This window comes from Heloderma suspectum, chromosome 1, assembly GCF_057233095.1.
Source record: "Heloderma suspectum isolate Gila_16-S chromosome 1, 16-S_ref, whole genome shotgun sequence".
NCBI lineage: Eukaryota > Metazoa > Chordata > Lepidosauria > Squamata > Helodermatidae > Heloderma > Heloderma suspectum.
In genome coordinates this window covers 403,975,767-403,990,772 of record NC_139458.1, presented here as the reverse complement: position 1 = coordinate 403,990,772, position 15,006 = coordinate 403,975,767, and the positions used below count along the sequence as shown (strand labels likewise).

General features: G+C 44.6%; 1 protein-coding gene across 3 annotated transcripts in view; it reads left to right on the top strand.

Moving 5' to 3' along the window:
- Positions 1–14,294, top strand: part of HHAT (hedgehog acyltransferase) — a 280,820-nt gene extending 266,526 nt beyond the window's left edge. For all 3 annotated transcript variants that reach the window (XM_084828889.1, XM_084828886.1, XM_084828888.1), the window contains one exon: positions 12,780–14,294. In XM_084828889.1, the coding sequence (XP_084685015.1) occupies positions 12,780–12,871 (92 nt within the window). In that variant the 3' untranslated portion in view covers positions 12,872–14,294. The remainder of the gene's footprint in view (positions 1–12,779) is intronic.
- Positions 14,295–15,006: the final 712 nt, after the last annotated feature.

The window sequence follows — 15,006 nt, the reverse complement described above, 5'->3', positions numbered from 1 at the left end:
AATCAAGGTAAGCTGGAGGTGGTCAAACATGAGATGGCAAGATTGAACATCGACATCTTGGGCATCAGCGAACTAAAATGGACAGGCATGGGCGAATTTAATTCAGGTGACCATCATATCTACTATTGTGGGCAAGAATCCCTTAGAAGAAATGGAGTAGCACTCATAGTCAACAAAAGGGTGGGAAAAGCAGTACTGGGGTACAATCTTAAAAATGATAGAATGATCTCAGTACGAATCCAAGGCAAACCATTCAACATCACAGTAATTCAAGTCTATGCCCCAACCACTGAGGCCGAAGAAGCTGAGGTTGATCGGTTCTATGAAGACCTACAACACCTTCTAGAACTAACACCAAAAAAAGATGTCCTCTTCATCATAGGGGATTGGAATGCTAAAGTAGGAAGTCAAGAAATCACCGGGATAACAGGCAGGCATGGCCTTGGTGTACAAAATGAAGCAGGACAAAAGCTAATAGAGTTTTGCCAAGAGAACATGCTGATCATAGCAAACACTCTTTTCCAACAGCACAAGAGGCGACTCTACACATGGACATCACCAGATGGTCAATATCGAAATCAGATTGATTATGTCCTTTGCAGCCAAAGATGGAGAAGCTCCATACAGTCAGTAAAAACAAGACCTGGAGCTGACTGTGGCTCAGATCATGAGCTGCTTCTTGCAAAATTTCGGCTTAAATTGAAGAACGTCGGGAAAACCACTAAACCGTTCTGGTATGACCTAAATCATATCCCTGATGAATATACAGTGGAGGTGAGGAATAGATTTCAGGGATTAGACCTGATAGACAGAGTGCCTGAGGAACTATGGACGGAGGTCCGTAACATTGTTCAGGAGGCAGCAACGAAATCCATCCCAAAGAAAAAGAAATGCAAGAAAGCAAAGTGGCTGTCTGACGAGGCTTTACAAGTAGCTCACGAAAGAAGGGAAGCGAAAAGCAAGGGAGAAAGGGGAAGATATACCCAACTGAATGCAGAGTTCCAGAGAATAGCAAGGAGAGACAAGAAGGCCTTCTTAAATGAACAATGCAAAGAAATCGAGGAAAACAACAGAATGGGAAAGACTAGAGATCTCTTCAAGAAAATTGGAGATCTCAAGGGAACGTTTTGTGCAAAGACGGGCATGATAAAGGACAAAGAAGGCAGGGACCTAACAGAAGCAGATGAGATTAAGAAGAGGTGGCAAGAATACACAGAACTATACAGGAAAGATCTGAATGTCCCTGATAGCCATGATAGTTCGGTCACTGAACTTGAGCCGGACATCCTCGAGAGTGAAGTCAAGTGGGCCTTAGGAAGCATTAGTAACAACAAAGCTAGCGGAGATGACAGTATTCCAGCCGAGCTATTTAAAATCCTAAAAGATGATGCTGTTAAAGTGCTGCATTCAATATGCCAACAAATCTGGAACACTCAACAGTGGCCACAAGACTGGAAAAGGTCAGTTTACATTCCAATTCCAAAGAAGGGCAACGCCAAAGAGTGTTCAAACTACCGCACAATTGCGCTCATTTCACATGCCAGCAAGGTGATGCTCAAAATCCTACAAGCTAGGCTTCAGCAGTATGCGAACCGAGAACTACCGGAAGTACAAGCTGGGTTTCGAAGAGGCAGAGGAACTAGAGATCAAATCGCCAACATTCGCTGCATCATGGAGAAAGCAAGAGAATTCCAGAAAAACGTCTATTTCTGCTTCATTGACTACGCTAAAGCCTTTGATTGTGTGGATCACAACAAACTGTGGCAAATTCTGAAAGTGATGGGAGTACCAGACCACCTTACCTGTCTCCTGAGAAACCTGTACGAGGGTCAAGAAGCAACAGTAAGAACCAGACATGGAACAACCGATTGGTTCAAAATTGGGAAAGGAGTACGACAAGGCTGCATATTGTCACCCTGCTTATTTAACTTATATGCAGAGTACATCATGAGAAATGCCAGGCTGGATGAATCAGAGGTCGGAATTAAGATTGCTGGGAGAATTATCAACAACCTCCAATATGCAGACGATACCACCCTAATGGCAGATAGCGAAGAGGATCTCAAGAGCCTCTTGTTGAGGGTGAAAGAGGAGAGTGCAAAAGCTGGTTTGAAACTCAACATTAAAAAAACTAAGATCATGGCATCTGGCCCCATCACTTCCTGGCATATAGAAGGGGAAGAAATGGAAGCAGTGACAGATTTTACTTTCTTGGGCTCCAAGATCACTGCAGACGGTGACTGTAGCCATGAAATTAAAAGACGCTTGCTCCTTGGGAGGAAAGCTATGGCCAACCTAGACAGCATAGTAAGAAGCAGAGACATCACCTTGCCGACAAAGGTCCGTCTAATCAAAGCTATGGTTTTCCCAGTAGTAATGTATGGCTGTGAGAGCTGGACTATAAGGAAGGCTGAGCGCCGAAGAATTGATGCTTTCGAACTGTGGTGCTGGAGAAGACTCTTACGAGTCTCCTGGACTGCAAGGAGGTCAGATCAGTCCATCCTAAAGGAAATCAACCCTGACTGCTCATTGGAAGGACAGATAATGAAGCTGAAGCTCCAATATTTTGGCCACCTAATGCGAAGAGAAAACTCCCTGGAAAAGACCCTGATGCTGGGAAAGACTGAAGGCAAAAGGAGAAGGGGACGGCAGAGGATGAGATGGCTAGATAGCATCACGGATGCAATGAATATGAACTTGAGCACGCTCCGGGAGAGAGCGCAGGACAGGAAGGCCTGGCGTGCTATGGTCCATGGGGTCGCGAAGAGTCGGACACGACTGAACGACTGAACAACAACAAAGTCGTTCAATCCAGCAATGAAGCCAATTAAAAGCTGCAACCTTTGGGAAAGGATCATAGTTCAGTGGCAGAGCATATGCCTTGTGTGCAGAATGTCCCAGTTGCCGTCCCTGGCATCAGAAGCGAAAAGGACCCCAAATAGCAATGATGCGACATACCTCTGTCAGTCAAAGTAGATAATACTGGTGTAGACAGTCTAAACTGCTGTAAGGCAGCGTCCTGTGTTCCTCCAATGCAATAAATGGCCAAAAGGCACTGACAGATGTTTAGAGCCAATATACATTTGCCCTTGTTTTCCCTTGTATCGCCACTGGATAAACCTTTTGAATACAGAGCCTTTTGTCTTTTGGCTGGGAAAAATGATACGGTGCAGCAATGCTACCAAACGCTACTAGGAAGCCTGGTATGTCCAAAGGAGCGCAGCGTTATTTATCCTTCTGGCTTTTGTTGACTAGCCTCTAACATGGGACAAGTTCTGTTTAAAGCAATCAGAGCAGAATGCACTGGTACTGATTTGCTCCATATAGATGCTGCAGTGCAGGAAAATTCAAAGCTCTCATTAGAATGCCACGCGCACTGGGCCCCTTGTCCACTGCATTCTAATGAGGGCGGTGGCTCTCCGTCACAGCAGCTTTGGCCCCTGCATTTCCACGGTTAGCTGCACCATGACTCGTGCTCTCTTCTCACAAAGAGACATCAGCATCGAGATACAGAGTGCTGTGTTAACAGAACACAAGCATATAAGAGCCTCGTCAGTGATCTTAGTACTTGCATTTCAAGGTAGTGGCAGGGAATTGATACGTGGAGGAGATACTTATTTATTTATTTATTTATTCATTCATTCATTCATTCATTCATTTCTATACCGCCCAATAGCCGAAGCTCTCTGGGCGGTTCACAAAAATTAAAACCAAACAACACACAATAAAACAATTTAAAATATATAGAACATTAAAACCACAATATAACAATACAACCACAATAAAACCTAGCAGCAGTGCAGGAGTTTAAAATACAGATTTAAAACAACAAAGATAAAAATTTAGAAAGCTAAAATGCTAAAATGCCTGGGAAAATAAAAAGGTCTTCACCTGGTGCCGAAAGGAATACAATGTAGGTGCCAGGCGAACCTCACTAGGGAGCTCATTCCAGAGCCGGGATGCCACAGCAGAAAAAGCCCTCCTCCTAGTAGCCACCCGCCTCACTTCCTTTGGCAGGGGCTCACGCAGAAGGGCCGCTGATGATGATCTTAAGGTCCGGGCAGGCACATATGGGAGGAGGTGATCCTTCAGGTAACCTGGCCCCAAGCCATTAAGGGCTTTGAATGTTAACACCAGCACTTTGAATCGGGCCCGGAAATGGACTGGCAGCCAGAGCAGCTGGAAAAGTACTGGCGTAATATGAGCTCACAGGCCAGTCCCTGTTAACAATCTTGCTGCCCTATTTTGGACCAGCTGAAGTTTCCGGACCGTTTTCAAAGGCAGCCCCACGTATAACGCATTGCAGTAATCCAGACGAGAAGTTATCAGAGCATGGATAACTGTAGCTAGGCTATCTCTGTCCAGATAAGGGCGTAGTTGGTATACCAGCCTAAGCTGATAAAAAGTGCTCCGTGCCACTGAGTTCACCTGTGCCTCAAGTGACAGTTCTGGATCCAAGAGCACCCCCAAACTACGAACCTGATCCTTTAGGGGGAGTGCAACCCCCTCCAGAACAGGTTGAATATCACCTAGCTGGGCAGACGAACCACCCACTAACAGTACCTCCGTCTTGTCTGGATTGAGTTTCAGTTTATTGGCCCTCATCCAGTCCATTACTGTGCCCAGGCACTGATTCAGAACAGCCACTGCCTCACCTGGTTTTGATGAGAAAGAGAGGTAGAGCTGGGTGTCATCTGCATATTGATGGCACCTCAGCCCACACCTCCAGATAACCTCCCCCAGCGGTTTCATGTAGATGTTAAACAGCATGGGGGATAAAATAGAGCCCTGTGGAACCCCATGGCACAATTGCCATGGCACAGAGCAATAATCCCCCAGCACCACCTTCTGGAATCGGCCATCCAAGTAGGAGCGGAACCACTGCAGTGCAGTGCCTCCAACTCCTAACCCAGACAACCTATCCAGAAGAATACCATGGTCGATGGTATCGAAAGCCGCTGAGAGGTCCAGGAGACCTTCAGTGTTTCTTCCAGCTGTGGACTTTGGCCAGGAAGGGAAGGTGCAACGGGTCCCAGGGTCAATTCCCAGCATCTCCGGCTAAGGAATCTCAGCTGGTTGGGCTAGGAAAGATTTCTGCCGGAGAGCTTGGAGAGCCTGCAGCCATCAGAGTAGTCAGACTGATCCAGGGGAACCTGTGGTCTGATCTAGTATCAAGCAGTTTCATGTGTTCATCTGACAATGGTGAACTGAGGCCAGGCATCCACACATCCGCTCGTCAGGGCAAGTGCCTGCTGGTGAGCCGCAGACAGATCCCTATGTCAGAGATCTCATTTCCACTGCAGTTTGAGCTGGGAAGAAACAGCCAGAGTCCCTGCTGAGCAGGAGGAGAGGCTCCCGTTGTTTCTTATCTTCTCCCATAAATGAGAGAAACCCCAGCCTCTCCCCCACACCTTCTGTGCATGCCGGAGGATGCTAGTAAGCTAAGGCAACATTTGTGGACCCCGAACTGAAGCATAAGCCAAAGGCCATCCAATAAATACAGTAAGGCCAGTGGAAATTTGCAAGGTTGTTCATTTGTTTTCATTTGCTGCACCTTGTCTGTCCTCATTCTCTATTCACATCACAAACCTCTCATACCCAGACTGCAGGGAAGAGCCATCGCTCAGCAGCAGAGCACGTGCTTTGTATGGGGACGCCCCCAGGTTTAATCTCATTGTGAAATAGGGATTTCAGTTCACCCAGGACTGCTCAGTCAGGCTGAGAGGTTTGGGTTCTTATGAGGTGGAGAAGAACACACACACAACCAGTGTAGATGAAAGAAAAGGAGATTAATGAAATAAAAGAAACAAGCAAAAGTAGAACCTTCCCAGAGAGTTGCACGCACTCTGAGGCTGAAGAGGTTACATGCCTCTCAGATACAAACTTAATTACAAAGGAATCTCAAAGAGTTTCAGGCTCTCTGAAGCTCAAGAGGTTGCATGCCTCTTAGATAAGAGCCCCAAACTAACAATCCTCAAGAAGATGTGCCCTTCTCTGAGGCTTAAGAAGTTGCACACCTCTTAGGTAGGAACTTAGTTAGCCAAATGTGGTGCATTAAATGACTAAATATACAGTTAGTCCCTGTTTGTTGCTCAGCTCCAGATCGGTCCATACCGCAAATGGCCCACTGAGGCAACGGTGATACAGTGTCAGCCAGGCCCAAGCCTGCTGCCTGCTGCCTTATATCCTAAACCCAAACGGTTAAGTATGACAGAACAAAGATAACTGCGCCTTATCTAAGCCCTGGACAATAAAATCCTTTCCCTGAATTTTACCCAACACATACTCACTTAATACATGTCCTGTGGATTGAGGGTACTGTTGGTATGTGAACATTCCAACGATCCAGATGCAACCCCTCCTGAACAATGCGGGTTTTATACCCTTTTTCCTCATTGGGGCTCATGAGATCAAAGAGGGGTTCATTATGTTCTTTGGTGATAATACATCATGTTCCCAATTTCCAGGATTGACGTTTGTTGTAGACAGCCTGGCACCTCCTCCTGATTCCCCAACGTTTCTCAAGGTTGTTTCTGTGGTCATAACGTGCCGTCCACCTCTTTTATTGGCCCATTTCCATCTTCTGTAACTGATACTTTGGCAATCTTTGGCATACCAGAGCACCCCCACTTGGCCTCGCTGCAATAAAACCATTCATTCTCCATTCACACCTCCCCTTCCTGATCTGGGCTATTCACATGACATGGACTGGTTTAGAGTGTTGACCTTTTTACATTTCATAGTGTTCTCAATTACCACTCAGATGTCTTGGGTCACAGAATACTTTTCAGGATGTTTACAATTCAGGATTGCATTCTGGGTCAAACTTTGCATTCTATTTCTTTTCATACCACATTTATTACATTGCAAAGAAAGCAAGAGTACACTGTGGTGCCTGAAATCTACAAGGTTATCTACCAGGAGCAGGGAGAGAAGTTATAGAGAGAAGCAATCTTTATTGACAAAACTCAAGTAAAGGTGGATTTAAGAAATAAGAGAAAACTAATAAAAGCGATAATATAAGATATAAGGGAAATATAGGTGGATATGAGGAGGCATTAGAAAGACAACTTGAAGAAAAATAGGAAAAATAAAATCACACTGTGTCACCATCGCCTCCAGGTAGGGCCGGGGAAACTCCTGCCTGGAGAGCCACTGCCAGTCAGTGTAGACAGTACTGAGCTAGATGGAGCGATGGTCTGACTCAGTATAAGGCAGCTCCCTATGTACTCACATGCCCCATTCACACTGTGCACTGCTGTGATAGTGCTGCCCTGCTTCTCTGTGCCCATCTCACCAAATGCTCACACAGTTACCCCCTACCCCCAGCATGTTCATGAGCTTTCCATAATCTGACAGCACCAGTGGTGATAGTAGTGTGGCAGTGTGTGTGTGTGGGGGGGGGGCGGGGGGGCTGACTTCCATAACATAAATCCTGAGTTCTTTCAGTCAATCACTGGGGAGGCCTGAAAGACTACAACCTTTGCCTCTTTGAGGTTTTGTTATGTTTCCTTTGCCTTTTTTGTTTTAGCAAATCAGCAAAAATACTTATTTCTCACAGATTGACGCGAGGTGCTGCCAGGGGAGAAGTGCTAAATATTTCTTCCAAATAGAAGACCATAGAATATCCCCGTCTGGCTCATGCTAGCACAGAACTCTGGACTGCCCTCAGGCTCCTCAGTCCAGAGGTGCTCTTGTGCAGGTACATCTCAGCATTGACTGCGCATAAGTACTTGCCTTTTTGAACAGGTCACGAGTGCCATTGATCCTTGACCATCCCGTCCCAATCATTTGCTGGGAGTGGAAGAGAAAGTGCTCTGTTCGTTCTCTCCTTAGCCAACAGTGTGCAGAACACAGGCATGGATTCCACATGGGTGTTAGGTTATTCCCAGTTCAGTGCGCCTTTGCAAACTCGGGCCCCGATTTGAAACAGTAATCCGCATGCAGATACCTGTTTCTGGCCACGGATCACCCTTGCTGGATCCGCACTGTGTGTCATAGAAAGCGAACCTGGGAACTTGTCTGCAGACTTCCAAGTAGAATATCCAGGCGCAATCCCGTGCACACATTCCCGGGAGCGCGCATGGGACGTACTTCTGAAAAGAGATGTGTAAGGTTGTGCTAGTGGTCTCTCAGCAGCTGATAAAATGAGAGCCAATGCTTCTAAACCCAGATTTGCCACATGAGCTAGGAGAGCAGCAGGACATGTGTTTCCAGGAGAGGAAATAGGATGTAATTCTCTGCTGAGGCTTGGAGTCTGGGGTGCTTACTTCTGAGTGGACATGTGGAGGCTTGGTCTTTGGGGTGCTATTTGGAAGTGCTGCTGATTCAGTCCTGCTTACTCATGAGTAGAAAGGTTGCAGAGAACCTTTATGAGCAGAAAAGTTGCAACGGTTGCCCAGCCAACACTGGATATGACCCTCCAGGCCAAAACGATCGTGCTTACACGATGGGGTGCCTGGCTCTTCAGAACAGCCTTCCTCTTTTAAACACACGACTGGCTCACCTTCACATCCAGTGCCAGTGACACCTTATCATTTCCGGCTTGGCCAGCCAAGAGCAAAAGAGAGCACTAGCCCTTTTTTGGCCTGAGGAACAGGCAGGATCAATGCCAGTCTTGGTCTCCCCGACGGGGGCAAGCAAAGTCCTCCAATCTGCATGATTCCCATTTTCCTCCCCCGTCCCTCCCAAGGTGGCTGGTCTTTTTGTGTCGGTGACCCTGCCACTAGCCTCTTCCTGCTGCCCTGTCGCTGCTGGGAAACCAAAACCGCCCCAGCAGCATGCTCACCAGCCTGACAGCATCACACAAAGTGAAGAGCTGCAAGGGGCTAACATCTATGGCAAGATCAGATGCAGTGTGATATAAATATATTTCTGTTCAGCCTTTCGTCTCTATGGTAAAGGCCAAGGCATCTGGCTGATGCCCAATTAATCCGGCTATACCTTTTAATCAGGTACAAAAAAAGTATTGGTTCTAAAATACCCCGCAAAGCACAGGTCTGAGCCTCGCCCCCTCCCCCTTCCCTGCAGTGACTCACCTGTTCAGGGGACCATCCACAGGTATTAAAGAAATATTGCCATTATTTTCTAGGGATGTTAGAGAGAGCCATTTGGGGGAGTTAAATTCAACAGGTTTTCCTAGGCTCAGCCCCCTGGACTAGGTTTCAGTTCCCACTGTGGTGCCTGACTCAATCTGCAGTGAGTCAAGGCAGTCTGTGGATTTTCTGGGAATTTTGCACATTGGTGGTGATGGGTGGGGGGAAGGCTCTGCAACCTGTGCAAATTTCTGAGCAATTTGCTCAAATTATGGCCAAATTTGCACAAATAAAGGGAAAGATGGTCAAATTTGCATAATCTGTGCAAATTTGGATGTGATTTGCACAAATTGCTAAGAAATTTGTGAATATCACAGATCCTTCTCCCCCTGCCCCCCCAAGCAAAAAGGTTCCTGGAGTTCAAGGAACAGCCCACAGGTCGGCTCGCAGAGGCAAGGAGAGTTGTACATGCCATGGAACTCCATCGAGCCAAAAATTAACCCATTTCCCAGCGACGGGCATCTGTATTATTTTCTGAAAAGGCCCTGATCACTCATTCAGAGTGATCAAACCAGCCAAACTCACAGTACAGTTCTAGCAGCCCAATTCCATGCAAGTTTATTCAAAAATAGCAGTGTTATTATTTGTTTTATGTAAGATGTTTATATCTGCCTTTCTGTCTTGCTCCTGAGTCACATAACGCAGGTTACATCAGAATTGTTTTCAAACTATAGAAAAGCCACTTAGACTCTTTTTTCCAGACTTCTTACCAGTTGTTTCTTTCTGGTTTTGCAAATTAAAACATTTGTTTAGACATTCAGGTGGGAATGTGGCCTTTGTTCCTACATTTGATGGGAAGAACAGAAGAAATGTTCTTTCTGTGTGAGGGGCGGGGGGGGGGGAGAGAATGTGACAGTCTGACTTGAATGATGTCACCAAAGAATTAATTTCTCTGTGACGACCTGTGTGTCATCATGTACCGTGCTCTATAATCAAATCACACGAACACATGAGCCATTCGTTTGCAGCAGTCATTTCAAGGGTGCTTTGGCATTTCTTAAAACATTTAGTCCTTGCAGATCTGGGCAACCAAACCTGTAATTATGTGTTTGATACCAAGTCCAAATAGAATGCATATTACCTTATTGTTGTTTGAGATCTATGCTCTGTCCACATCCTTTCAGTTACTTTCACCCTGATGCCTCCTCCAAATATATTTTTTTTAATGAAAGAACACTTTCTTTTGCTTAACTTCCTTCTAGAGCCTTAGCATTGTGCCAAGCCCAAAGAGAAAGCTTTATCATATGATGTCACTCTGTATTTAACTGTTTTCTATAGTTCTCTATTCAGAAAAAGTTAAACAAGAGAGGCTGAAATGAACAGAGGCTATGACGCAGCAGTGTCTGATGCATCAAGCTTATTTCAGTTCAATTACATAAATAGGCCTAAAGGCCCAACCTACGATCTGATTGGATGCTGTCAGGGAGCTTCAGATCTGCTCCAAACATCCTAATTCAAGCTGTGTGCTGGTGGGTTTTGCCTATCTGGTTTGTTTATACATAAGAATGTAAAAAGAGCTGTCTGGATCAGACCAAAGTTCTATTTACTCTGGCATTCTGTTCCCACAGTGGCCAACCAGAAGCCCCAGTGGGAAGCCTGCAAGCACGACATGAGTGCAACAGCACCCTCCCACTTGTGTTCCCCAGCATCTGGTGTGCCTAGGCATACCTCTGATGCTGGAGGTAATTCATAGCCATCATGACTAGTAGCCACTGTTAGTCTTCTCCTCCATGAATTTGTCTAATCCCCTTTTAAAGCCATCCAAACTAGTGGCCATCACTTCATCTTGTAGTAGCGAAATCCATAGTCTGACTATGTGCTGTATGAAGAAGTACTTTTTATTTGTCCTGAATCTCCCACCATTCAGCTTCATGGGATGATCCCAGGTTAACAGGATATAGTGTTATGAATGCGATTATCCACACCTCTTATCATGTCTCCCCTTACTTGCTTTTTTTCTAAGCTAAACAGCCCCAAACATGGTAATCTCTCCTCATAGGGAAGTTGCTCCAAGCCCTTGACTTTGGTTGCCCTTCTGTATACTTTTACAGCAATTTGTGAATGGTAAAATATCCTTTTTTAGGTGCAGTGACCAAAACTGTACACAGTATTCAAAATGTGGTCATACCACAGATTTGTGTAAGGATTTTATGATATCAGTAATTTTGTTTTCAATTCCTTTTCTAATTGTGCCCAACACGGAATTTGCCTTTTCCTCAGCAGCCACACACTGGGTTGACATTCTCATCAAGTTGTCCACCACAACCCCCAGATCTCTTTCTTCATCATTCACTGCCAGCTCAGATCTCATCACTGTACGCATAGAGTTAGGATTGTTTGCATCACTCTACGCTTGCTTATCTTGGATGGCATTTGCCATTTTAATACCCATTCCCCAAATTTGAGGAGATTCTTTTGGAACTCTTCACAATCCCTTTTTGTTTTAACCATCCTAAATAATTTGATGTTTTCAGCAAGCTTGGCCATCTCACTTGTCACCCTTAACTTCATATAATTTATGAACAAGTTAAAAATCACCACCCCAATCAATATCTGTATCCCACATCGGTACCCTTTAATAGGGCACCATTGTTCACATTCCTTCATTGTGAGAACTGATCATTTATTGTTCTTTCTGTTCTTTAACTAGTTACTGATCCATAAAAGGACCTCTCTCCTTATTCCATGACTGCAAAGTTTGCTCAGGAGTCTTTGCTGAGGGACTTTGTCAAAAGCTTTTTGGGAGTGCAAGTAAAAAATATCTCCTGGATCACCCCTATCCATATGTTTATTGACACCTTCAAATTGACACTATTTTAAGGGGAAATTGTATTTGTTCAATAATTTAATAACAAAGGACTCGCAAAGCAGCTTACAAGTATTAAAATCAGTTGTAACAAAACATTAAAAAATGAAAAGCAGCAGAAAATTTAAAACAGATGTATATTAAAAGAGATGTATATTCCAGATCTAAAAGACTGATCTTAAAAGGCCTGCTGCTGAAAGAACAACAGGGTTGGCACCAGGTAAACCTGACTGGGAAGAACTTTTTATAGTCGGGGTGTCACAACAGAGAAGGCCCTTTCTCTGATCATCACATACCTTGCTTCTGAAATTGGGGGCACACTGAGAAGGGTGTCTGAGGATGAACATACTAATCAGGCAGGTTCATTCAGGAGATTCCAGGGTTTGAGTCTGGGAGCATCTGCATGCCAAACATATGTTTACCACTGACCTGCAGCTCTCTCAGAGTCAACATTTGCCTTTTTTGGAAGTTGCAATGGCTATTAAGATTTTTTCCCCAAAAAAGTAAGGATTTTCCGGGGGAATTGATATTACATCAAATAGAATCTGTAACTAAGCAGCAACAGAAATATATGGTAAGTGTGTGGGGTTAAGGAGGTGTGAAACTTGTTTTTTAGCTTCTTTGTGTAGGTTTCCTATTACCTTTTATGCTTAGTGCCTTGTGGAGTTTTGCGGGTTGGTGCCATTATGAATGGAAAACTAAATAATGGGTAAGGATCAAATTAAGCAAACGTGACCGACTTGATCCCATGACTCATGTTAATCAGATCCGGGATTAGAGACCAACTCAGCTGACCAGACCAGCCTTTTGCTCCAAGCAGTTTTGGATGATAGGACTCTGTACCTGACTAATCTCTCTTGTGTTCTCTCTGTTCACAGGCTGGCCCTGGGCACCGCTCTCTGTATTTGGATTCCTATATTGCTACTCCCATGTTGGGATTGAATGGCAACACAGATACTCCAGAGATTAGCAGTTATCCAAAGGGATGCCTCTAGTCCTTAAAAGAAGGGGCCAAGTGACTTGTACAATACCATATCAATGTTCCGATATAGCCTGCTATATCTGGTGGTGCATGAATTCCACAGCAGTATGCATTCACCGGAAAAAGCTTTGAAACTCAGGAAGCAATTGTAATGTACATTGATGTTGAATCTATTCCATGAAATGCAAACCCTTTTAAAACATCTTTGCCTTTCAGGATGCTTTTTATATATGAGTATTATTTGAAATGTTACTCATAATGGGTTGGATCCAGATTTATGCTGAATCAACTGCAGTGACGGAAGTGGACTTCCCTGCCATCTGTTTCCCATTGCAGCCCCTCCAGCCTCCTAATAATATTACATGGAGAGTAAGCTGACCCTGCTGAATGGGGTGAGCTGTGGTGTATTGTGGGGGGTGGGTTCCCCCAAATTGGGTGGAGGGACCTTCCACAAGTGGATCCCCTCCTGTCGAGGAAGGGATCCAAACCAGTATGGCTATGTGTCTTCAGGAAAAGGGTGTGATCCGTGCAAAGCTAAGCATTTAAAGGCACAATTCTATACATGTTTAGACAGAAAAAGTCCTGTAACTATAGGACTATAAAAAGTCCATGGTGGCTGGGGAATGCTGAGAATTGTAGGACTTTTTTCTGTCCAAACATGTATAGTATTCCACACTACATCATACTGATTACAAACTACAGCAATATAGCACCAACATTCCACCTCTCACCCAGAAAAGTCCCAAAGGTAATAACCCAGAAAGAAGAGCTTTTGTTTGTAGAAATTTTTAGAGTTCAAGACATGGAATAATGAGTTCAAGTTACAGGAAGTCAGATTCCGGCTGAACATCAGGAAAAACTTCCCAACTGTTAGAGCAATATGACAATGGAACCAATTCCCTAGGGAGTTGGGGGGCTCTCCCACACTGGAGGCATTCAGGAGGAAGCTGGACAGCCATCTGTCAGGGAATCCTTGACTTGGATTCCTGCATTGTGCAGGGGGTTGGACTTGATGGTCTTATATGCCCCTTCCAACCCTACTATTCTATGATTCTATGAGACCATTTTTGGAAATGGTTACCTTTGTCTACTGATTAGTTCACATCTGCTTTGAGGAGGGGAAAGTGTTTATGGATGCTGTTTCATAAACATCCGATGCTCATTTGTTACACCTACGGAAGTATGATTAGGTGATTGCATATAAAGGCTCACAACAAGTCCAAACTCTTTCATTTGGATTCATGTTTACAGAGGAGGACTGTAATGTGAAGGGCAGGAGAAAATGGGGGAGACTGGGGAAGGGACGAGGTTTGAATAAGAAACCTATGATGAATAATTTCAAGTGAATTTTTATGGATGAATACTTTTGTATCAAATTTAATAAAATATACATTTTTAAAAAACCTATAGTAAGACCAGTTTGAAAGCAAGCCCATTTGTTTCTTAACATGTGCACACCATCTGTCCAACTGACCTTATGCAATGGAGCAAAATGACAGAATCTTGGCCCAAACTGGCACGCTAATTGATCTCCACATTCTGGCCCTAGTGCTACTTCAGTGACAGCCTACTCCTCTGAGCTCAAGGTTGTGGTTCTGGAGGGAGACCATTTATGCTTTTGGCAAGTGAACCTCTGGCCTGCATCACCTCTCCTGTCCCCACATGACACCACCATCTGGCTGTGGTACATATACCCAGGAATTTGATTGGCACTTCACAGAGGAAGAATTATTTATGACATTCCTAGAGGGAATACATTACACCCTATTAACGCCACATCACATAAATGAAATGCTATCAGCACAGTATTGGAGGGGCTGCAAAATTAAATGACAGTTCTACTCCATGGGATGGGAGTGTGATGATTGATGTCCAGCAATTTTTGCAAAAGGTCTTCAGTAGAGATGTTCACCGGCCACAAGATTCAACACAGATCCCAATTCTGTGCTTCAGAAAAGGGACTGATTAGGATCTGACCAATCTGAAGGCCATTCGCTTCAACTGAACCTGAGTAATGAACCTGAGTTGAGATTCAAAAACCCAATACCTCCCATTGACTATCATGGGAATTTTTTTTTAAAAAATGGCTATACCTTTTTTTCTCTTTGTCAGAACTGGATGAC